The 24,677-nt window shown below is 39.4% G+C and overlaps 1 protein-coding gene across 2 annotated transcripts in view; it reads left to right on the top strand.

Annotated features, from left to right (window-relative positions):
• SH2D4B (SH2 domain containing 4B) overlaps positions 1-24,677 on the top strand; it is a 127,265-nt gene that overhangs the window by 25,835 nt on the left and 76,753 nt on the right. For both annotated transcript variants that reach the window (XM_089507914.1, XM_089507913.1), the window contains exons 2-4: positions 5,637-5,796; positions 6,105-6,252; positions 22,057-22,204. In XM_089507914.1, coding sequence (XP_089364040.1) covers positions 5,637-5,796; positions 6,105-6,252; positions 22,057-22,204 — 456 coding nt within the window. The remainder of the gene's footprint in view (positions 1-5,636; positions 5,797-6,104; positions 6,253-22,056; positions 22,205-24,677) is intronic.

Here is a 24,677-nt window from a genome sequence, read left to right as displayed (position 1 = left end):
TGATTCCATGGGAATATGAGGGTGTTAAGACTGGCACTTTATGCCAGCCTGCACCCAAACTAGGGTTGCAGTAGGGCTGAGCATTCACACTCTCATAGCCCTGCTTTTGCAGCTTGGCTGCCATCATGGCATGCGCCCGTCCAGAGACGTGCCATGATGATGTCCTTCATGTGCAGTGCCCAAATCACGCTTCACACAAGGGGCATCATAATGCCGTGCCGGGTTGCTTATGGCACCCCTTCTATGGCACAAATAGGAGCCACGTTTCACGGCTCCTTTTTACACAGGGTTGGGGGTATGGTGTGCAGTTGCCACGTCCCAAACCAGCACTTCCAGGGGCAGCATAGAGCTGCCCCTTACCAGGCTGTCTGTACAACTCCTATGTCTTTACATATAGTAGTACCAAAATGAGGAATCTTTGATTGTTTATTTTAAGGTATGTTTTAAATTGTGAATTGTTATTTTAGGGGGGTGGGATACTGGGATTTGGGACTGTACTGTTTTAACTTGTAAGTCGCCCCGGTTGTCTTGGACAGAGGGGCAGGATATAAATTATTATTATTATTATTATTATTATTATTATTATTATTATTATTATTATTATTTGTTAGAGTAGAACCCTGTTCTTCCTGAGCTCAAGCTTTATTTAGTCTATAGATTGATTTGTTGGCACTTTTCTTAACAAACTTATTACAGCCTATTGCATTGTACAAGATGCTCTCCCCTTCCATCCCCCCCCCCCACCACTTTTTGCATAACATACTCTTTAAAAACAGCATTGGCCTTTTGAGAGTGTGAGGTTGGGAATAAGCACTCCAGCTCATGGCATATATTAAATAGCAGTGCATTTCATTGGAGACAAATGATCCTTCTCGGCTAGAGTCCTACATTTTGAATTGCTCTCTGAGGCCTTGTTTCCTGGGTTCATTGCTGTGAACTTCAGCCTGAAACGGTTTCTATTAATCTGCCATAGAAGGCACCGGAAAAGCACAAGCAAATATTATGATTCCAATGCCAGTGTTATGTATGTTTACGAGGGATGATAAGTATATATTTTCAGTGTTGTATTAGTCATGGCCTTCTGCTTCCTGGAAAACTGCCATTGTACCCATTAATGATGCAGAGGGAGAATGAACCGTGTACTTACCTCAAGGTCATGGCCTAGATGCTTTTGTGCTGGGGACCTTAGCAGAGCAAGTTTTAGTAATGGTTGTGTTGTTTCCCTTTAAATTCATTTCTGCTCACAATTAAGGCAGCATCTGCACTGCAGAAATAATCCAGGTTGACACCACTGTAACAGCCATGGCTCAATGCTGTGGAATTCTGGGAATTTCAGTTTTGTGAGGCATTTAGCCTTCTCTGTCAAAGAGCTCTGGCACCACAACAAACTACAAGTCCCAAAATTCCCTAGCATTGAACCATGGCAATTAAAGTGGTGTTCACCTGGATTATTTCTGCAGTGCAGATGCAACCTTAGGTCCCACTCAGGTCAGTGGGGCTTTCTTTCTGGCAAGTAGGGATCATAGCCCTTAACTGAATAGATTTTAAATTTCATATATTCTGGATTCTTTTGAAGATGATACCTGAACAGTTCCTTCTAGCCCACAACCACATCTTTACGAGGGTATTTGCAACATCTGGAGTTTTAAATCACCGTGAAACATAGTTTGGTTTAGCTTTGCTGTTAATTCCTATCAATTGGGCATCAATTTTCAGTGATCTCTATGAATGAGGGACCTCTAATAACCGTTTTATTAGAAGGTGTCTTCCAACATCTTCTGTCTTCTGTAGGTAAAATTCTATGGAATATGCTCAAGACCTAGGAATTTATCACATGTGGGGAAAATCGGGGATTTAAACGTACATTATCCAGTGAGATTTGTGTGATTGTGATGAAGATTTTCACATGCATCATGATTAAAGATTACTTATCCTGGGAATAACCAAGGAATAACCAGCAACAAATCATTCATGGGGAAATCCCTTGAATGATTTGTTGCTAGTTATTCCTGGGATAAGTAATCTTTAATTGCAATCAGATGTTTAAATCTTTACAGCAATCGCGCAAATATCTATGGATAATACCCATTTAAACCCCCAATTTCCCCCGATTTTCCTGGTGTGATAAAGTCCCTACTTTGCTTTATTTACAGTAGAGTTTACATACTACATTTCCCATGTGTGCTTATACATTTGAGCAACAGAACAATTTTGCTTTGGGTTTGAAATTACTGCTTTACTCTTGAATGAGCTGCTTCTAATAATACATCTATCCATAGATAACTCCCTGTAAGGTGGTGAAACTGTTCTTCAGGAAATAGCTTTGCTGTTATAATCAACTTGTTTTCTGTATATGGAAACAATATACTCCATGCCCATGTGGACCTTTTAAATTGGCTTCCACAAAAAGTGCACTGTTATCACTGTCTTTGCTTTATTGTTTCTGCCTTTTGGGGGATATGCAGTGAAGAACTTTACTTATATTCTGCTGACTTGTGGCTTTCTCTTGTCTTTTTAATGTTACATACAGTTCTTGCTTCTGCTTTCTATCACATTACTATATGAACCTTCTAGGCTGTTACTACTTCACTTTCAAACATTTATGTAGTATTTTCCCATGATGTCTTTCTCTGCAGATTTTTCTCTCCATCAAACATAGAGACTGCTTTATGGGCAGACTTTTTGGGATTGTTATTAATGCTTACCAAACAATTTATTACTTCTTTTTCAGTGCCTTCACTACATACATTTCCCCTGCTTTGGTAGATAGGTGAACAACCCTACATACTTTCTTTATGAAGTTCCATTAATGTTTTGACATGGATATTGCTCTGTTCTTTAGGGAAAATACTGCTGGTAACTCCACAAGGGGATTTCTGTTTAATCTTTCCAGAGTCCATTCTTTGATTTCCCTCTCTATATTTACAATTTATTTTTTACTATTAATAATTATACTCCTATAGCTTGGATACCTTGTTTACAGTTCTTTGCCAGTATGTTTTGCTGTTGTGTTCCTTCAAGTCATTTCTAATTCATGGTGACCCTAACTGATAGCAAACCTGTCATTGTCATTTCTTGGCCAGTTTGTTCAGAGAGGGTCTGCTACTGATTTCCTCTGAAGTTGAGAGAATGTGACTTGCCCAGTAAACCCCCCCCCCCTGTGGATTCCCATGGGTTAGTATGAGTGGAGATTTAAACTCTGACCTCCTGGAGACTTAGAAGCTGTACAGACTGGCATCAAAGGCTGACATGGGGGTGGAGTGGGGTGGTAGTGTCCGCACAACGCACACCCTGAATGTGCCCCCATGCAAGTGTGATGCCATGCATCTCACCACATGGCAGGCGGTGTCACAGAGCTCCTCTGGTGCTATATCCAGAAGATGCAGTGCCAAAGGAGCACTGAAAAGCCATGGCGCCAGTGGCTATAGTGCCCTTTCTATGGCGCAAAAAGGACCCACTTTTTGTGGTTACTTTTTGTACTGCGGAAAGACCAGATCAGGGCCAAGGCATGTAGTTGCCACAGCCCTGATCTAGTGCTGAAACGGGTGGCTGCAAGCCTTCCCTTAGGGATGGTCTGTTCAGCCCCTTAGAATTAGTCCATCAGTTAAACCACTACATCATGGACATTTTCCAGTGTGCTTTCCCTTGCCTTATTCTATTTGTTTTTACCATTTGCTCCCTGTATTTTTCAGATTGCATTTTTATTCCCTGCCCCATGAAGAGCTGTCCTACAATGAATTCCCAGTTCCAGTATGAATTGTGCTGTAATTCCTGTTTTTTGAATCTAGTTCTCTTTGTCTCAAAAGCTATGTCTGATTTCATACTTTCTCAAAGCTATTCTGAAGTGTTGGTTGCAAATTTTGACGTTTATACCCATCTTGAACTATCACTTCCCTAAAATTCTAATTTTTGTCCAAGTTTTCCTATTGTAACTTCTGCACATGCTCTTTAATTTATCATTGGTGTATCCAATGCTATGAATATTATCCCATGTACAAAAAGATCCATGTTTTGAAAAAGTGTTTGTTTTCCATTTCTAAGAATTCTGAATATTCTTTAGATATTAGTACCAAATGGCAGTCGGATTCTCAAGGATTGTCTTTAGAATATCTAATGGGTTTGAAATAATTTTGCTGAGCAGGTTATAGAGGAGCATCAGCAGTCAAGATGTGAACACAGTGGGCTGCAAAAACAAAAATCAGTGTAGTGTGAAGGCAGGTACTTCCACACATTTCCAATAGTTCTCTACACAGGGAGGGGATTAAATGGAGAAAGAGTTTCTGTTGTGCTGTGTGGTGCTAAATTTGCCTTATTCTATTATTTATGTATGACAATAGACTGTTGTATCACTTTCTCAAAATTATTTTAGTATCCAGCATAAGAGAACTAAGAGTGTGGGGCTTGTACTCACTGCCAGCAACCAAAAATACACTGGCATTTTTAATTATTTTAATGAACACTAGAAGTTGTGGAGTTATGTAGTGCAAAGGTAATTTACAATGGGATCTTGCTATCCACTGAGGTTTGGTTCCTGGACTCCCCGTGGATGTAAAAATCCCTGGTTTATCAAGTTCCTTTAAATGCAATGGTATAATAAAATCCAAAACATCTAGAGAGCCACAAGATCTGTCTTGTGTCAAAATGAAGGTTTGCTTTTAGGAATTTATGTATTTTAAAAATATTTTTGAGCCATGGATGCTTAAATCTGTGGATAAAAAAAACCATGGATATGGAGAGCTGACTGTACTATTGTTATTATTTATATGTGCATCCCTCCCTTCTGCCCAAGATACATGGACAAAATTTTAGCTTCCCGACACAGCCCTGTTTAATCAGTTAAATAAAAATTTAAACAAATGCAAGGGTATTATGGTTATATGGATCATCTTTCCAGGGCAACATGGCTCATCCTACCAATTGGGTAAAGAGAGCTTTACTACACTTTAAGTAAAGATGTGTCTTAAAAGGCAGGGTAAAATAATTACCTGTAACCATGCTTCATCTGCTCAACAGCCCGATCATACTTCGAAAGTTATAATTTTGTCCTCCATCTATGTGTTGTGATGTCTTCTTTGCTGATTAGAAGCCAGCATTATGAGGTCAGCTCTGAAGTATTGTATGAAGTCAAGCCTGATAATAAGGGGAAGCTGATATGGGAGAGACTCATGCCATTATATCAGACAAGAGTTGGAGAAAGGCAAAAAGCTGATAAAGTTGACTAGACCTGTGGATGGGGGGGATCTTGTGGCTCTCCAGATGTTTTGGATTTCAAGTCCCACAAGCCTCAGCCAGCACAGCCAATGGTAATGACTTGTGTGAAATAAAGTCCAAAACATCCAGATAATCAGATCTTTCCCACCCCAGCCACAGTCAATGAAATGAAAAATAGGGTCTCAGGAACTGAGGTAGCTTAACTCTCAAGAGCTGGTTGGATCTGATGTTTATTCACTCTGACATGTGAACTGACATGAACAACCATAAGACTGATGCAACATGCTGAAGTTGGCTTCCTTTCTGTGAAACCATTTGTGTGTTCAGGTCTGTGATGTGTATTTCAGCCCTCACATTGACTGTGAGTTATTGACACTGTTCCTTGACCACATTGTCTTGTGTGTTTATTTTGGTGGCTGTTTCAGGTAATGGAAAACATGTGCAATGGCTTCCTGGGACCGATGGTGATGTCTGGGTTTGGATTATGGGTGAAGCTCCTGGGGACAAGCCATATGAACAGATTTCAGAGGAACTTATTGCAGAAAGAGCCAGACAACAAGCTCAGAAGGAAGCTGAAGAATTATGGTGAGCATTTGCAAAAACTGAGTTCTAGAAATCACTGATTCCTGTGGGTTTGGATGAACATTCTTACATTCGAGTGACTTTTTATAGTGTTCATTTCAAAACAGTGTTGACTTGATTCCCCTATCCTCTTGATTTCATTCTTTGTTCTTTAAATGTAACAATCCAGTTTTCTTAGGTCAGAGATTATATAACTTGCCATAGAAAGACAATTTTAAAAATAGGAACTTCAAGAGCTATGACCATTCCAATTGCATTTGAAAAAAAAAATGTGATGTATCTGACTTTAGGTTTTTTTTCCTTTTTAAAAGGAAACAAAAGGAAGCTGAAATTACAAAGAAGTTCCGAGATGCCATGGCTAAGGAGAAAGCTCGCATAGTAGCAGAGAAATGGAAAATAGAGACAGAAGATCGCAAAGCAGCCAAATTGATGGAGGAGAAAATCCAGGAAGAATTAAAGGTTTGCTGGCTCCTTTAATGTACATTTAATTCTGCCATTGAGTTTGGTGCTATGGAGAGATTATGGAGAGATCCTTCAGAACACTAGTGTTTTCAACCAAGGTGATGGAGATGATGCTATATGGAAAATATATGTAAAAGCTCTCCAAATTACCATGGCTTTAAAAAGAAAAGTAAAGACTTTGGAAGGTTATAAATATGACTGGAGAATTGGCAAAGAGGGCAGAAGTGTTAAACTATTTTTCTCTTTTGTCCATTTCCCCCTCTATTGTTTTTCTACTCAAAGTTTAAGGACATTGTCCTGTCCCATCCTCCCAAAGGCACGTATGGCTCAGTTTCTACAGTGTGCAGCCCCTGCAGTGCTTTCCTAGTTGTTCTATGCTATTTCTAGCCATTTCAATAAAGAAAGGCAAAGGGTTTTTTTTTTTTTTTTGGTTTAAAAAAGATAAGCCTCAGAGCACCTTAAAATGGAAGCTCTGCTTCAGAGACTACTGTGTGTTTCAGCAAAATGCACACTCCTTGCATTTGGAAAAATGAAAACTCATGTTTCAATTTAGACAGTGGTTTGGGAGATGTGATTCATATTAAAATGCAAAATGAACAAATTCTGCCCCAATCCCAAATTGTAATCTGAACTAGTTCCTCCTCAACCTCCAAGATATGGAAAACGCATGTGCATTGTCTACATGGGCTCTCCTTGATACATTTTTCTTCTATGTTGATATTCTTTCACACTCTGTAAAAGTGTGGACCCGGGAACTTCTTATCTTGCAGCTGTGAATTTTGGATAAAAGCAGAAAGAAAGGATCTTAGAGAGTGACTGAGAAATGGTAGCAAAGAGAATATGAGGCATGTTGAAGGTTCCCAGGCTGCATCAGGGTCCTGGAGATTCTCTGTGTGTATCTTCAAGTATGTCACTCAGTCAGGAGGCAAGGCAGGATTTTTTCCTGTTTGATTTTTTCGTGTTGTTCCATTAATGCACTTCTCTTTTCCACCTGTGCTTTGACGTATCCAGAGACCTATTTGCTACAGCAAGACAAAAGAGAGGTATAGATGAAAAAACTGGAAGAGGTGGGGAACAGGCTGAAGCCACAGCTGCCTCATCTCCCAATTAAGTGTCACTACAAAGTCCAGTGTCAAAGAAATTCTTTGAGAAAGAAAGGATTCCCTCAGGAACTGGCATTTTCATCCCAAATGAAGTCTGTCTGGAAGCCATATATAGAATAGTATAGTTATCTTTTCCCCTTTGGGTGGCTAACCTGTTCATTGAATTTACAATTATTCTTCCTGTGCTTAAAGAAAAACGGTATTCTGACATGTATTTTTTATTCTTTATTTTTGTCAAAGGCAAATATAGCAGCATTATACCCACTGAGTGGCTTCATTAAGACTCTGTTCCAGGCATAATGAATGCTTTCTCTTGACATGATACCTCTGCCTCTCTCAAGTACAAGATCATATTGACCTGTGACCCATCTGCTCTTATGAGCAGCCAATCTCAGTCTGTATACCAGAATCAAGCTATACTTGCCACAAGCACAATAGATGGAAACATTTCATATTTAGTGATCTAGGAGGCCTCATGACAATTTTATTGGTTGCAAAAGTGGAGGAGTCAAAGGCCACCATCTACTAACGTCATGATCACCTCTGGTGTCACGAAAGTTCTTTCAGGTTTATTCTGACCTTGCAGATATTTTGCAGTCCCTATTTTTCAGTCTTTAATTGCTGCTCCTTTTCTCCCTCCTCCATCTGTTAATGGTTAAAACAAAAATAACCAGAATAAGATTTAGCCTAAAGTATAAAAAAAATTCTTTCTTTCTTTTGTGATTGCCCTCTTTTCCTGACCCTGCTTCTATGTGCTTAATGGAAGCTGAAGGTCTATAAAGCAAAACTTTCTTGGGATATGAAAGATACCAGGAACGGGGATTATGACAGTTTCATTTTTGTGTGTTAGGGTAGTTGAAAGACTAGTTTTTAAAAACAATGATAGTAATAATAATAGCAATGCTGTATTATTATAAAATAATAGAATCACGGAGTTGAAAGAGACCCCAAGATCCTTCCAGTCCGACCTTCTGCCATACAGGAATACACAAAGCACTCCTGACAAATGGTTATAAAAATGTATTTAAACTATCAATCAAAAAAAACCAGTTGAAAAACTGAACATTAAAAAGAAAGCAACCAATAGAAAATACCAAACATTATGCAAGGCCCTTTCACCCTGAGCAACCAGTCCTCAACAGCCTGCTGAAACAAACAAAACTTTTACCTGCCTATGGAGGGACAGGAAAGAGGGAGCCATTCTGGGAAGGGAAATCCAGGGTTTGGGAGAAGCCACCAAGAAGGCCTCCTCTCCTGTTCCCACCAGGTGAACCTGTGAGAGTGGTGGGAGAAAGAGAAGGAACTCTCCAGAAGATCTTAAAATGTGGGCAGACTCATATGGGAGGACATGGTCTTTCAGAAGACCTAGACAAGTTTTCCTCTTCAGAAACACCAAATTGTCCAGTATGATCTTACCGAAATTTAAAATGATAGAACGTTTTATTGTGACCCTGAAGCTTATCTGGGAGTAGGATTTATGTATCTGTTGAAGAATGGCTTGGTAATGCAGAGAAAAAATGTGAAAGAGATTACATCTCTGTGTGTGTGTTTGTGTGTGTGTAGGCTGCAGCTTCCTTAAGGACAGACCATTGTAGCAGGTTGGCCTAGATTTTTCTGTACCTCACACACTCCTTAAACCCCAAATCAAACTTACTTGGAGATATTATGCTGGTGCCAATATCAAGCATTAGGAACATTAAACAACAGTCATTTGAACAGAGCTCATTAGCTGAAGCTGGAAATGAAGGGAATCCTGCTTTACTATGGGGCAGTGATGTGCCACATTTCATACCAGCAGGCAGGGTTTAGTGAAAATTTTAAAGTAGTTGTCCATGGTGCTGAATCTATTGCCGGGTTATGGTTTCAGTATTTTGGATAGCTCTTTTAAAGTTCTCACACAACCAGGAGTGACTACAAAGGCCCGTTACAAACGGGCCGTTTTGTGCATGTGGAGCGTGCACTAGGGTTAGAAAGGGGCGGTGCTTCTGCACCCCCCTAACCCTAGTGCGCACTCCGTATGCACAAAATGGCAGCGGCCGTTCCACACGGCCGCCGCCATGAGGACATCACGACTGCACTGCCTTTATACGGGGTGGCGCGGACGTGACGTCCTCGCTCTGCGCCAGGGTGCTTAGTGCGCCCTTAGCGTGGAGCAGGAAGGAGCTCCGTTTCGGAGCTCCTTCCTGGTTTGGTCCACTGGGCGCAGCCTTCAGATGGCTGCGCTCAGCGGACCAAAGGAGAAAGGGGCCAAGTGGCCCCTTTCTCCTCCTCCCCACCGCCGCGGGGTGTCCTTGGGGCTTGAAGCCCCAAGGACACCCCTTTCCAGGCTGCGGGGAAGGGGCCTTTTGCTGCTTCCCCGCAGCCTGAAAAGCAGCGGATTGGGGCCTCAGCGGCTGCCGTTCTAGCCACTGAGGCCCCGATACTCCGGGGAAAGGGGCAGGTACAGCCCGCCCCAAATGGGCTGTCTGTAACCCGCCTAAATTTGATTTTCTTTCTCATTTTACTTCTTCTCTTTGCTATTATTATCTCCCCACCCATTCTCTCATCTGCTGTTCCCTTGAACCCTTGACTCTGTCAATGTATTAATCTGTTGCATTTTCTTGGCTATTTACCTCTAACTCTTTCCCTTAAGTCTGCTTTGGCTCTGTAGCCCACCCTTTAATTATTTATTACCAACAATAAATTTCTTATTTACTTATTTTCATGGCTTGGTTTCAGAATACTTAAGGGAACACCTTCTTCCGTACTGTCCGTCCCACACACTAAGGTCCTTGGGGAAGAATTTACTTCAGTCTAAGAGATCTAGAGTAACTTCAGTCACCCAGAGGGCCTTTTCTACTGCTGCTCCGAAGCTACGGAATGACCTGTCAGAGGAGATCCACCACATTTCTACTCTCACAGTGTTTGAGAAGTCTCTTAAGACGGATCTCTTTCGGCAGGCTTTCCCAATCTAGCTCCTCTCCCCATATACTGTGATTCTTGTTACTCTGTCACCAATTCCCTTAATTTTAACACTATTGTATTTTATTGTTTTTAAATGCTGATGATTTAATTGTAATTTTAGTACTGGGATGGGGGATTGGGAAGGGACTTATTTATTTATTTATTTATTTATTTATTTATTATTGTACTATTTATTGTATTTTCTATGTATTTTTATTGTTGTAACCCACCCGGATTCCTTGTGATTGGGTGGGCTATTATTTATTTATTTATTTATTTATTTATTTATTGTGCTTCTGGATGTGCAGGAAACCAGAACAAAGAATGCTTGCATGATAAGATACAAAGAGATGAAAATTCCAGCTTCCATAGGTCAGCAAAAATATGATGGGCATAGAAGTGCTTTCTAGTACAGCCAGCAGGACCCAGACAATACTGTAAAGAGTTTGAGTTATGTGTATCCTCCTTCAGGGTTGGTGCAGGACATTTTGCTATTTGAAAAAAAAAAAGACATGCTAGTGCCCCTCCCTGTTGTCCATGCAAAGCAAACTGGTAATTGAATCTTATTTCAGAGTGGATAATGGAATAGCACCTCCCACTGTACCTCAACTGCAGACTAGTTTAGAAGACTGTGGATTGATCATGTGGCGCAGGGAGCCCTGTTTTCTACCATAGGGGAATAGCTGACAGACTCAGAGCAAACAACAAGGGCAGGGAAAAGACAAGGGTGCACTATGTGTGCCAAATGCAATCTCAGCCACATTTTTAAAAAAATCACTCCCAGATTTTAAAAAAATGATTGTAAAAATATACTCAAATGGGCTGCCAAAATGGTTGAGATCATTTTTTCAATGGGGGATTGAGGGGTCAAATGGGTCAATGGGAAGATTTGACCCCTCAATCTCCCATTGAATAAATGATCTCAACCATTTTTTGCCACCCTCAAATTCCTTAGCATACTCTGAACCCCCTTCTACCTTCACTGTTACTTTTCCAGTCACTGTTGTTGTAAAGGGGTATTTATTCATTTTTAAAACTCATCTTTGGAGTTGTGCTTTTTTGGCTTGAAAATAATTTTGTAATAGTGCTTAAAGGAAACACCAGTTTAGGCTAAATTTTGAAAATGTAAAAAATGGCTTTAAACCAGCCTATTAAAGTGACATGCTTGAGTTCATTGTCACTCTCACTTCCTTGTGGCTGTTATTGTATATGTGCTGGATGGAACATTGTGAGATTTACCCTTGGGGAAAAAAGTTTAAACAAAAATCACATCATCTGAAATGTTGAAGTTCACTTGCAAGTTCACTTGCAAGTCAATTCCTAATATGGAATTGTGAGCTATGTGTATGGAACTCTGAGCTATTGTGATTAACATGTAGCTCACAGTATGGAATTGTGTGTTACATGTATGGAATTGTGAGCTTTCAGCACTGAAAGCTGTGTGGTGCTGAAAGCCTATAATCTGGAAACACCCAAGATCTTTACTCCCTCCACAGGATCAAATCCTCCTCAAAGGGCACACATGCAGGTTCCTCAGCTAAAAACTCATTCATGTTTGACTGAAGTCACTGAAGCCCTGAGGAAAGGTAACTTTTATGAATGATTCAGGCTGATGGAATAGGAGGCAGACCAGTTAACAAGCTCACTTTACCAAATTTAAAATATTTAGCACATCATTAATAAGTGTATCTGGGAAGATGATGAGGATTATCTTTGAAACAGAGTGAGAAAATTGTGAATTAAAATTAAAGTTTCATTACTTAGAAACAGTTTGATTTGGGAAATTAAAGTGTGACACCCATTTTGCTAATGTGCCTAACCTTTCATGGCACAGTGTCATTAACTCTTGCTTTCAAAAATTGTCTGCTTTTTTCCTTTTAACATCAATCAGGACTCCAAGTGGGTCAGAGGAGAAAAACATACCCATTCATTCATACATACTCTTCTCAGTGTTAATAACAATTACTTCTCTTTCTTGCCAATACTAACCTACCCTTTGCATTTCCAAGAAAGAAAGGAAGAAAGGTTGACAAGACAGGCAAATAGGCAGATTTAATCTGTCTGGCTAAATAAGGTACCTCTGTACTTAGCTTAGGTTTAGGCAGAGCTTTGAAAAATAAATTGTTTGAGGTGCAAGTCCAATGGTTTATCCCAACTAGACTAGTCTCACTGAACTGGAGGGAATTTGGTAAGTCAACAGTTATGTAAGTTCTATTGTGTCAGTGGGTTTGCTTTACTAAGGGCTAATAGCTACTTTTCCCCAGTGGGGTTTTTTCATGCTTCTGATATTATTCAGATTTTATATTATATCCTTTGACTGCTTTTGCTACATCTCTCCTCATTATTAATGCTATCCCATTTCTTGTTAGATTTTCATTTCCTGAGTAAAACACTGTGTAATTATCTGACTCAAAATGTCCTATTCCTGTCCACTTTAGTTCTCTCACCCCAAGTATTGCAATGTTTATGTGTTCCATTTCTTGTTTTACTATATGCTGCTTCCCCTGCCTCATGCTTCTCATATTCCATGTTCCTATAATTTGAGCTGTCCAGCTTCAGAATTTCATTCCACTCCGTCCTAAGTACATCAACAGATGGACTTCTTTTTGGCTTGAGTCCAGTTGTGTCATTACCCACAGCAATAGCAATAACATGTACATTTATATACTGTTTTTTCAGTGAACTAAGCACTCTCTAAACAGTTTACAATCTGTAAGCTAATTGCCTCCAACAAGCTGAGTACTCAGTTTACCCATCTACAAAAGGATGTAAGACTGAATCAACCTTGGAGTCGTGTCTGGGATCAAACTCATAATCTTGTGACTGCAGTACTGGCATTTAACTACTGTGCCATCAGAGTTCCAAGCACTACTTGTGGTTGTCCTTTGCTGTACCCCAGTAGCTTGCAGCCTTCTGACCAGAGAGTGTCATCTTCTGACACTATCTACTGTTTCATATTGGATTGTTTTTCATCATATCATTTTCATGGTAAAAAACATTCAAGGGGTGGGGGCTTACCATACCTCCCTCTGTACAGTACTAACTGGTGTTAATTATAGTGCTGCTACCATTGCCCCTGAGAGATCCTCCATTAGTGGCATTTCCCTCTGCCTCCATTACTGCTGCTGCCCAGTAGCTGTTTGGCATATTTAGTCTAGCTCCTCAGAAAAACCTTATCTGAATTGGGAGACCATATCAGCAGCACTGTTGCCATCAGCATAGCCTCTTGCCTCACAGCAGCATGTGATCCAACCATGGAAAGGTAGTGCCATGGTGAGTTTAAAAGGATGTAGTGATTCAAACGTGCAGAAAAATGTTGTGCATATGGTCAGAGCCTCTCAATATTTCTGATGAAGAATTCTCCACTCTTGTTTCCTTGACTGATCTTTATAGATATCTACTTGTTGTTACAAATACAGTGGATTAGTATCCTGTAAATAAAATGCATCATTCCTTACTAACCTTTAATAAACAATGTATTTGAAGATTGATGAAAGAATATATGTTGATGGGAAAATAATAGGTTCAGATGAGGGAAGAATTGACCTGAAGAGGTTATAAGATTAGACCCTATGTTTTAGGATAACCATTCCCATCCTGATAGTTCCCAGATGTGTTGACTCCCATAATTTAGAGGCAACAATCCCATTATGGGCTTTGTAGTCCATGTGAAAAATTGTAAATGAAGGAAGACAGCTTTAAAAGTACAAAAATAATCCCTTTGAAGGAAGCAATAACCTAATGTACCTCTAGGGTAAACAGCAGCTGTTCTATGCTATTCTCTATAAATCTCTAGTTATGTCCCAGAATTAACATTTAACATCGAGTTAACTAATAATAGCTCCTTTAATCAAACAGATTCCATTATTAGTGCTTCTGATAAGCAATACATTTGAGCAAATTGAAATAGTTAAAGTTTTCCCATGCCTTGGATCAAACATTGATGAGAAGGGAGACTGCAGTCAAAAATCCAAAGAAGATTAGGAGTGGGATGGGAAGCTATGAAAGAACTAGACAAAATGCTAAAGTGTAAAGATATACAGCTGAACAATAAAGTTACAACCATCCAAGTAATTGTATTCCTTATTACCATGTAGGGATGTGGGACAGTGAAGAAAGCAGATAGGAAGAAAATTAATTCTAGATGTGGTGCTGAAGAAGAGTGCTGAGGATATCATGGATGGCAAAAAAGACAAACAAATGAGTCCTAGAACAAATCAAGCCTGAACTCTTCCCAGAAGTTTAGAATGACTAAATTGAGGCTGTTGTCCTTCAGCCACATAATGAGAATGCATGAGTCATTAGAAAGGACAATGATACTGAGGGAAGTAGAGGGCAAAAGAAAGAGAGGAAGCCTGCTTGTCAGATGGATAGACTCAATACAATGGACCTGAGTCTACAGGATCTGAGCAGAGAGGCAGAGGATGGGGCCTTGGAGACGTTGCATTCACAGGGTCCTCATGAGTCAAGGTTGATTCGAAGGTGGCTAACAATAAAAACTTATCCTGGATTATTCCACTTCAGACTGCAGGGTGGCTTGTGGGCTGTGCATGACCAAATACACTTCCATGAAGATCCACATATGGAAAACAAACAAACAAAAAATGCTGGACAGGATGAAATCAAAATGCGGGGTTGAGGGAGATTGTCTTTGTTTATAGATGGTTTTATACTGGGGATTACTGAAAGAGAAACCCCCCTTCCGTTCTGTATTTTTCCTTTTTTCCTGTTTGAAATGATATGGTCCTGGAATAGTTTTGCCAAGTACTGATCTGTTGGAGCATAATTTTGAATCCAAAGAGACAAATTAATTATTAAGTACAAGCACATGGGTTCTTCATATAGAAAATCTATACTTTTTGATTAAAATTTGAATGCATGAATGGATTCCACCAAAAGGCTCTGTATGTGAAGCAATACATAAGTTTGGCTTGTGATCTCCTACAACTGTTCCGGTTCATTCAACTATATTGGTGCAATTACCAAGTGGCAAATACACATGTGTGTACCAGTTCAAAACTTTTCTGGAGCATTCAAAGCATTTGTGTGTGGGTTAAGACAATTGGACATTCATGGACTGAATGCGTGTTCAGGGTTATTTGCCTTGCTGAAGAAGTAACATGAAACAGTTTCTTGAATTAAAAAGGATCAGCTTTCCCCCCTCCAAATTATACATTTCTCCTTTGACTTTAATTAAAACTCTCTCCATGCTTGGAAAAAGCAGAACAGCTTTCTCAGTAGGAAAGAATTATTTTTCCAGCCCCCTCAGGGCTCCATGATAGCTTTGATTATTGTACTGTTATTAACAAAACAAATATAAGTCTGTCCATAATAGACACATCTATTATGTGACAGGTCTCATCACCCTATGTAGCAGACTGCATCTGGTTTATGACTGTAAAATGGGTGTAACACTCACATCACAGGGTTATTCATGGCTTGGTGACTTTAACTGAACTACCGTGTCATTCTGAAGGCTTTTCACAGTTGGGTTTTTTCATAGAATAATAGAGTTGGAAGAGACCACAAGGGCCATCCAGTCCATCCCCCTGCTATGCAGGAAATCCAATTCAAAGCATCCCCGACAGATGACCATCCAACCTTTGTTTGAAGACCTCCAAAGAAGGAGACTCCACTACACTCCAAGGGAGTGTGTTCCACTGTCGAACAGCCCTTAGCGTCAGGAAGTTCTTCCTAATTTTGAAGTGAAATCTCTTTTCCTGTAGCTTGCATCCATTGCTCCGGGTCCTAGTCTCTGGAGCAGCAAGGATTATATTTGTTTTGCTTATAATTCATAATTTATCTGGCTGAAATACAAAGAAGCATTTTTTTCTCTGCCACCCTGTGTTTCCCCCCCCAAAAAAAATCTGAGCAATTTTTTGCCACAACTGATTCTTTTTTTGAAAATTTGTTTCTAAATGGTTCATACAAGTTGGGTGTCTCTTATCCTGAATTCCAAATTTTGAAATACTCCAAAGACCAACACTTTTTTCATGTGGAGTCGAAGGCTTTCATGGCCATCATCCATAGTTTTTTGTGGGGTTTTCCGCAAAACTTACCAATGTTACCTCATTATGTATGTATATGCAAATAACAGGACTTCCAAAATCCAAAATAATCTGAAATCCAAAGCACTTCTCATCCCAAGCATTTTGGATAAGGGATGCTTAGCTTATAGTGGTTACTTGTTGTCACTAGGAGTGTAAAGAAATCTTGTTAATTGTCTTGTTTTCACAATGACAGGTATCTTTGCACAGTTGTGCAACTCTTATGAAATCTGTCACCTCAACAGCATGAGAAAAAGATGTGCGTGGCTTTTTTTGTTTGAGTTTTCCAAAATATCTCTGCCTCAGACGAGTATTCTGAAGTTAAGTACATACATATCACAAACACAGGAGAGCTGGCTGCTTGACTACAAATATAATGTGAATAATGTACCATTAAAAAAAATCTATGCAATACAGCACCAGCTATCATACTTCTATACAACTGCACAGTTGCACAACTTGTCCAAAACTCCAGTCTTGCAAATGCACACATTTTCATTGAGACGGATTACCTCCCTGCAAAATCTCATAGATAAGGAGAAAATCATTGACTTTTTTTTCTTTGAAACACCACTAGTTTTTACTCATTCTCACAGCTGTAGCCCCTCAACATCTATTCTCCTGATTTAGGGGAGATGAAGATGTTTTGTGTTAAATTATTCATTCCCACAAAGGAGAATGAATAATTTAATTAGTTTTTCTCCCCACTGTTGGATGTCTTTGGGGGAAAAAAGCAATTTACAAAGAGCCTTGTGTGGGAGGGGGGGAGTCTCCAGCAGCAGGGTGGTGACTCCCACACATAAATTCTGGAGAGGGAAGATAAGTGAAGAGCCTTCCTAGCTGTGGTTTTTTTGTGTTTTGGGGGGGCTATGTGTCCATGTTCTAGAAAATGTTCTTCCTGACGTTTTGCCAGCATCTGTGGCTGGCATCTTCAGAGAATGCTTGCCTGGAAACAGTGGGCCTATATATATACTGCATGATCCTGGGAATGCAGGAGTGATTTGCATGTGTATTGTTCTGTGCTGATGACAAGTCTTGGGCTGGGAGGCTAATGCAAAAAAGGATTAGTGTCTGCTAACTGGTGATCATTACCTCCTGGGAAAGCCCCCAACTCTGAATGGTTTCCCATTTGCATTTGCTGTGTCCTTATTTTGCTATTCCTCAGGACTAGTAGACAAATTTTGTTCACTTTAAGCATCTCTTCTTTCCGGTTAAATTATCCAGATGTTTGTGGATTTCAATGGCTTCCCTGTGTCTTCCTACCCTGCCTTCCCACTCTCCTGATGCCATGAGTGGACAGGTGGGCAAAATCAAGTGAGGACTGGGGAAGCTATTGCCTGTCCTACCCTCATATGAAATGGGGAAGAAGTGAGGTGAGGGTTTTTTTTTGGGGGGGGGGTGTATAACCTTCAGGATCCTCTCTTGGCTCCCCCTACATGGCCCTCACAACATTGGTAAGTTTTGCGGAAGTTATGTGAGGATCAGAAGGCTATAGCTTTCCAGGATCATCTTCTGTATTCCTCTGCAACACATCAGATGTGTGTGAGAGGATTGGGAGGCTATAGCCTTCTAGGATCCTCTCTAGAATCCCATCTGTTTCCCTCTAACATTGGGAGGTATGTGTGTGTGTGTGTGGGGGGGTAGGCTATAGCCTCACTATCTGTGTTCTTTAGCTGCTTCACAGTGATGCAGTCATTATTGTGCACCAGCTATCAGAATAACACCCTCAATGGCAGTTCCCCTCAATCAGCAGCATCCTTGTTTTCCTAACTTCTATATGTCATTTGTTAATAGATAATTCTCTGATGGGGTGGGGTAAGAGTAGTCCTCAAGTCAGTTTGAGGTCTTGCAGGGGCGAGAGAAGGAAGGAGCTTGAGTTGAATTATCCTTGTTTGAGTTTTCAAACAATCGCTTCTTTCTCATATTTTCCCTTATGTGTTTGGATATATTTGCAACTAGAAGTGTTTCTCCCCTTTTACATAGCAATAGCCCTTGTCTTTTAGAGGGAAAAAAGGAGGAAACAGTGTCTTCAAAAATGAATCAACAAATAACCTAAAAACCAAGAATACCTTTAGGGCTTGGATCTGGCAGCCTCTTAACACTGGTTAGCATTGTGGACCAAAAATTCTTCAAAAAAGAAGCCACAGACTTCCCACCGGGTATATAAGGCAAGCGTGAAATTTAGCAAGAAAAACTCAGCTGCAGCTGAATGTGATGTTGCCCTTATAGAGGTTTTTCAGACCACCTGGCGAAGCATCTTGATTTCTTGCCAACAGTAGAAGCCTGCACTTGCTCCAATTTTGTATTCCCTGGGTATGATAATTGCTTGTAATTAGCAAATTGCTTACTTTCTTTCCATCATTTTTGAAATGTCAATGGACAGAAAGGATTTAGAAGATTGTCAGCTGGCAGGCATCTACAAACTGAACCATCCTTGAGTAGCCCAAGACACCTGTCCCTGTTTATTTACACTTGACAAACTCTGCCTGTTCTTTCTCTTTCCTTGCTAATAGGAAGTGCCAGTTCCCTCTAATGGTATCTTTTCTGTAAAAACATTTCTTGCCTCTGAGCAGTCAAGCAACCTCAGCCCTTACAGGTATCTTAAAGGTCATAAAGAATTGTTGGAGAATCTTCTTCTCAAAGACCTTCAGATTTTGACAGTGCTAGAACTCCCACTGCACACTCTCACATTTCTCAAGGCGCAATAAAGCTGAGTGCAAGCTGTTTAGAAACAAAGAGGCAATACAGTTCATGGAAACAAAGTGATTTCTGAAGTCTCATGGGAAGCCTTTTGGGTTTTCTTTGCTGTCAAGAGCTCTTCTAGTACGACTGTAGATAAAAGTGATTTGCAGAAAATTTCATGACAAAATAAGCAGAAAGTTAGTGTGCACTCTTGACTTTTCACTTGCTCTGTGGTAGTCTGATCAAAGCTTGGAGTAACTAGTTACAAGTAATGCATGACTTCTAATAATTCATAAGTATGGCTCAAACAAATAACATTATGATTGTAAAATAATGAATAATAACTTCACTCCATTTTCACAGTTTAATGACAACTGCTTTTAATTATAGTTAGATATGTGTGAACTCAAAATGTGCAGCATTTTGATTTTTTTTCTCTGGAAAAGTATCATAAATATATGTAGTTACTTTTGATTAACTTTTAAAATCAAGAAAAAATGCAATGATAATGGCAACTAATAATGGTGAGGGGTGAAGAAACATTGAACGTATAGTAATAGTAATAGTCTACTAAAATAATTAAAAATTTGGAAGTGTAATTGTATTTGAAGATTATTTTTAAAAGCAGCTTTCCAAAGTCTAGCCCAGATAAATTAAATAAGTTATCATTATTTATCCATGAGAAAAAATGTTGTATCTGGATCTACAAATCCCATGATTCAGTTTTCTGAGTCTTTATTAATTGGGAATGTCATGCCCCATCTTCAATAGGAGTTACTTCCAAACGCTTGTGATTTGACTTCCCTGCAAAAAGTCAAATTGTATTCCACTTGTCCTTGAAAACATCATTCCCTGTAAAAGCCAATCATTTCCAGTTGATCAAGGGGATGAAAATAAAATAAAATATTTCAAACTCTTGGACTAATGAGCATTTTGGACCTGTAGACCTATGCAAAATTCTCACTTTTTTGGCACAGAAAACAACATTTCCTGCACAAAGAATAGCAGAAATTATTTCCATGCAGATAATAATGTTTATATGCAGAAATATTATTTTGTGTGCAAAAAATGCTGTAGTTGGGAACTTATTGCAAAACGCATGGAGTTTTGGGTGTATGCAGATGGAAAACAACATTTTGAAAACTGCTATTTCTTTGAAAACGCTTTCCCTGCAGGAAGAAAATTACTAAAATTATCCATTGTTTCCTTTGAGAATTAAATTAGCAAAAAATTCTAATTGTGGATCATCACTTCTTGAAATAACAGGATTGCGTGCGCGCACACACCCACACACCCACACACCCACCTTCTAGTATTTATTGCTCAAGCAGAATGTTTTCTTTGGTTTATCTACTCTGGTTGATTGTTTCTGTATAACATCTGGACATGTATTGGAACTAAACTGTTCAGGGAACATATAATTCTAAGAGTCAATACCAGCTCAAGCCTATGTGTCTTTTCAAAGTGGAGTTCAAAAATACAGTGTAATATGATATCTGCCTTCAGGATTGAGCTATTGGAATGAAAATAGCCATGGACGTTCTCAATACAATTGTGTAATTTCAAGATGGTAACCCATTTCGGTGCCTCAAATAGTCTACCAGAATGCTATGAAATACCATATTTTCCAGCGTATAAGACGACTGGGCGTATAAGACGACCCCCAGCTTATATGGTCTTATAATCTTATATGGCGAGTATATCCCAAACTATATTTTAACTGGAAAACTGGGGGTTGTCTTATATGCCCAGTCGTCTTATATGCCAGAAAATACAGTATTTCTCTTGAGCATTTTAAATGCCACAAATTTGATATTTACATTTATAACCACACTATTTCATTTTATGTTTGAACACCAGCTCACACCCTGTTGTTCATTTCTTGAGAGGGAGAAAAAGAAACAAAATGCATTGGAGATGAGGGCATAAGACATGAAATTGATGCTATCTCTAAATGCCATTTTGAAAGTTGTGCTTTACAATGGAAGGGATGAACTCCTGTGAATATTTTGTGTTTCTATCAGGATTATGAAAAAAATGTTCAATTTAAGCCACAGTTCCACTTTCCTTAAACCACTCATCCTAGCTGTCTTGGTGAAAGGCCACAAGGTTTTTGAGTTTACATATTTGAAAATCCATGCACTATTTTTTAAAGTGTTCAGCATGATCAGCCAAAAAGCACAGTATATATGGTAGATAAGCCAGAGACAGACATATCCCTATTTTGTATGTATGGATCTCTCTCTCTCTCTCTCTCTCTTTCCTCCATCCTCTCTCTGTGTATGTGTGTAACATCCAAGAGTAAATGAATATATATATATATGGCTTTTTCATGGTCAGACCTTTTGCTGTCATCTGAGTCAGTATTATTTCATCTGCCAGCAGCATCTTAGGCCAGGACTCTTCCCCAGCCCTGGTAACCCACTGCCTAATCTTAGGCATGCAAAGACCATAACACTAAAGCCCTACCATAAAGCTCTGGAACCTGTCCTAGATCTAGACCAGGGTAGAAAATGTGGCCTTCCAGGTCCTATTAGACTGCAATTTCCATCAGCCTTGATTTAGCTAGTGGTGAAAAGGTGTAGTTCAACAATGGGAGGGCTGCATTTTGCCCATCTTTCATCAAGACCATTCAGACAACTGAAAAGGGCAGTAGTTTCCAGACTTTTTAAATTGGTAGTCCCTTCCACACAGCATTTAAGTAGTCAAATTTGATATATTGTGGGCTATCTTGTGAGGTCATGGTTCAGGAGAACATGAAATTGCACATGCTGTTGCACCAGATACTGTTTGTAAAAATAATGCTCAGTTCCCACACAATTAATTGGAGTGTCAATAATTTTATTCATTTTGTTTTGAATGCCCATATATGTCTAATATAGTGCAGGGTGATTTGATTGCCACATTTGTAGGAATGGAGCCATCCAGATACTTCAAATATTTATATCCCATGTTGTAGGATGTTTCTCTTCAGATGTTTTTTCTTCTCAGTTGTGATCTCTCCTTGTCAACTTTGTTTTGCTTAGAAAAGAGAGGAGGAAGAGAGACAAAAAGGTGAAGAGCAGATACGGCAACAGGAGGAACGCAGAGCGCAAGAGCTATACCTGAGCCTCAAACAAGCCCAGCAGTACAGCCAACACAATGAAAAGGAGGACCATGAATGGGAAGAACAGTGTGAGTGAACATTGACCAACTAAGAGGTTTCAGATATGCCAAATTCTTGAGTTAGACTGAGCAAACTGTGGCATGGTCCATATGATCCTTAAGCTGTGCCATCCTTGAATGAGTAGAGGACTGGCTCTACCATTAATTAATTAATTAATTAATTAATTAATACCTCACCTTTCTCCTTTCACAGGACCCAAAGCACCATTAAGCAATGTTAAGCAATCCCTTTTAAGGTCATATTTTAGGATGTTATGGAAGGGCAGCAAACTATTGTTGCTGTGTGCCTTCAAGTTGTTTCTCACTTATGGCGAAACTACTGGCGATATTTGTTCAGAGGAGTTTTGCCATTGCCTTCCCTTGAGGTTGAGAGAATGGGACTTTTCCAAGGTCACCCAGTGGATTTCATGGCTGAGCTGAGAATCGAACTCTCAGCTCCAGAGTCATTGTCTGACACCACGCCATGCTGAGCAGTAAACTATAAGCTTTTAAATTTGTTATCATTGCTTTGTTACCACCAGAAATGGAGAGAAGTACTTGTGACAATTTTAGCCTCTTGTTCCTAAATTACTTTCCTGGTTATTTGGGAGGAGTGTAATTTGCTGATCCAGATCAGACAGCAAAATATATTTGGAGAATCCTGCATGAATGGAAACATTGCTGTCTAGAAATGAGTGAAAATATTTACGAAGGGCACAGACATTATGTCATTTGGCAGAAGAAAAGTTCAGATCATTTATATTTGAAATAGTTTCTGACTATATATGATCAGATTATGATCAAAATGCTTTCCTCAAGCTGCACTGAAGTTTTAAATCCTTTATTCTGTTATTGTTGTTTTAATGATCGGACATATTCCAGATATTTTATCATAACATTTCATGATTTGGAAAGTTGTGTTTAAAAACTTGCATTATCATGACTTGTTATAAAGCTCCTATTAACACTGCTTTATTTGTTAATTGCCATCATGTTGACCCCAACTCATGATGACCCTGTGGATGAGACATCTTCAATCCACACTGTCATCCACGGCTCTTCTTAGGCCCTGTAAATGTTTACTTGTGACCTCTCTAATTGAGTCTATCTATCTAACTTGCAGTCATCCTCTCTTTATACTACCCTCTACCTTTCCCAGCATTATTATCTTTTCTACTGATTCATGTCTTCTCATTATGTGGCCAAAGTACGACAACCTCAGTTTGATCATCTTGGCCTTGAGGAATATTTCAGGCTTGAACTGTTCAAGGATCTATTTCTTTGTCTTTTTGGATGTTCCCAGTATCTTTGGATTCAAGCATCCATGGCTGGAAAATATTTAAAAAAGTATAAATTCCAAATAGCAAATCTTGATTTTCCATTTTATATAAGGGACACCATTTTGCTCTGCCATTATATTTAATGGGACTTGAGCATCCATGAATTTTGGATCTGTACAGATAGGCGGCATCCAGACACCCCTTTAGTGGTTGGATCAGTGCCGCAACAACTGCATGCCACGGCACTGATCTGGCCTCTAGAGAGCACAAAAAGGAGCCGGAAAAACTGGCTCTCTTTTGCGCCCTCTAAAGGACATCATAACCACAGTACCATGGCTTTCTGACAGCCTTTTGGTGCTGCATCATCTAGATGCAGTGCCGGGATCGTGCAATGATGCTGTGCACCATATAGAAGATCATGTAGCATCATGTGATGGGGTGGAGTCACAGTGTCCAGCATGCGGATACTGCGCAGTGGCTCTGCCTACATGATGGCACAAAGTGCCATGTATAGCCCCTTTATTATCCATGGGGGATACTGGAACCAAACCCCCATGAATAACAAGGTCCCACTGTACTTCTTGGTTCCTTTTTTGTGGGGGGGGAAAAACATAAAAATGGGCGAAAATGAAATGAAAAATGAAAGAAGTTATCTCAAAATACTTTTAAAATGTCATTTTTATTGCCAAAATGTAAAGAGGAAATGTAACAGGTAAGAATTATTTGTTTCATAGAAAAATTGTTGATGCTACTAGTTGTCACTTTTAAAAAAAGAAAATGAATACCATTAACCTTCCAAAAACAGAATGATAAAAATGTCTCCTTCACCATCACCAGTGCTGCCAAGTGGGGAAGAGTAACATAATAAACCTTCCGGATTTAAGATACAATTTATCAAATCCAAGCAAAATAGTCAAGCAAAACCTTGTCACAAATATACTTATACATCTTCAAAATGTTAAGAACATTTATTATATTTTGGTTACTCTGAGCTAGAGCAGGTCTATTGAATGACTGGGAACTTGGAGACAATATATATGTAACTTCCATTGATATAATAGGCATATTTTAGTTAGGATTAACATATGGATTTAAGGCAAGGTCTTGCCTTTCTTTTCGTAAAAGTCATCAAATCTGATACATGCATTAGTCCAGTGCATGCACGGATCACTGGAAATGGAATATCTCCAGAAAAGAGGCAACAACTGTGAAAGTTAGTTCCA

Source organism: Sceloporus occidentalis, unplaced genomic scaffold (genome assembly GCF_023333645.1).
Source record: "Sceloporus occidentalis isolate IW3139 unplaced genomic scaffold, rSceOcc1.0.p SCAF_2, whole genome shotgun sequence".
Classification (NCBI taxonomy): Eukaryota; Metazoa; Chordata; class Lepidosauria; order Squamata; family Phrynosomatidae; genus Sceloporus; species Sceloporus occidentalis.
The sequence above is the reverse complement of the archived record's forward strand: the minus strand, read 5'-3'. Positions and strand labels throughout refer to the sequence as shown.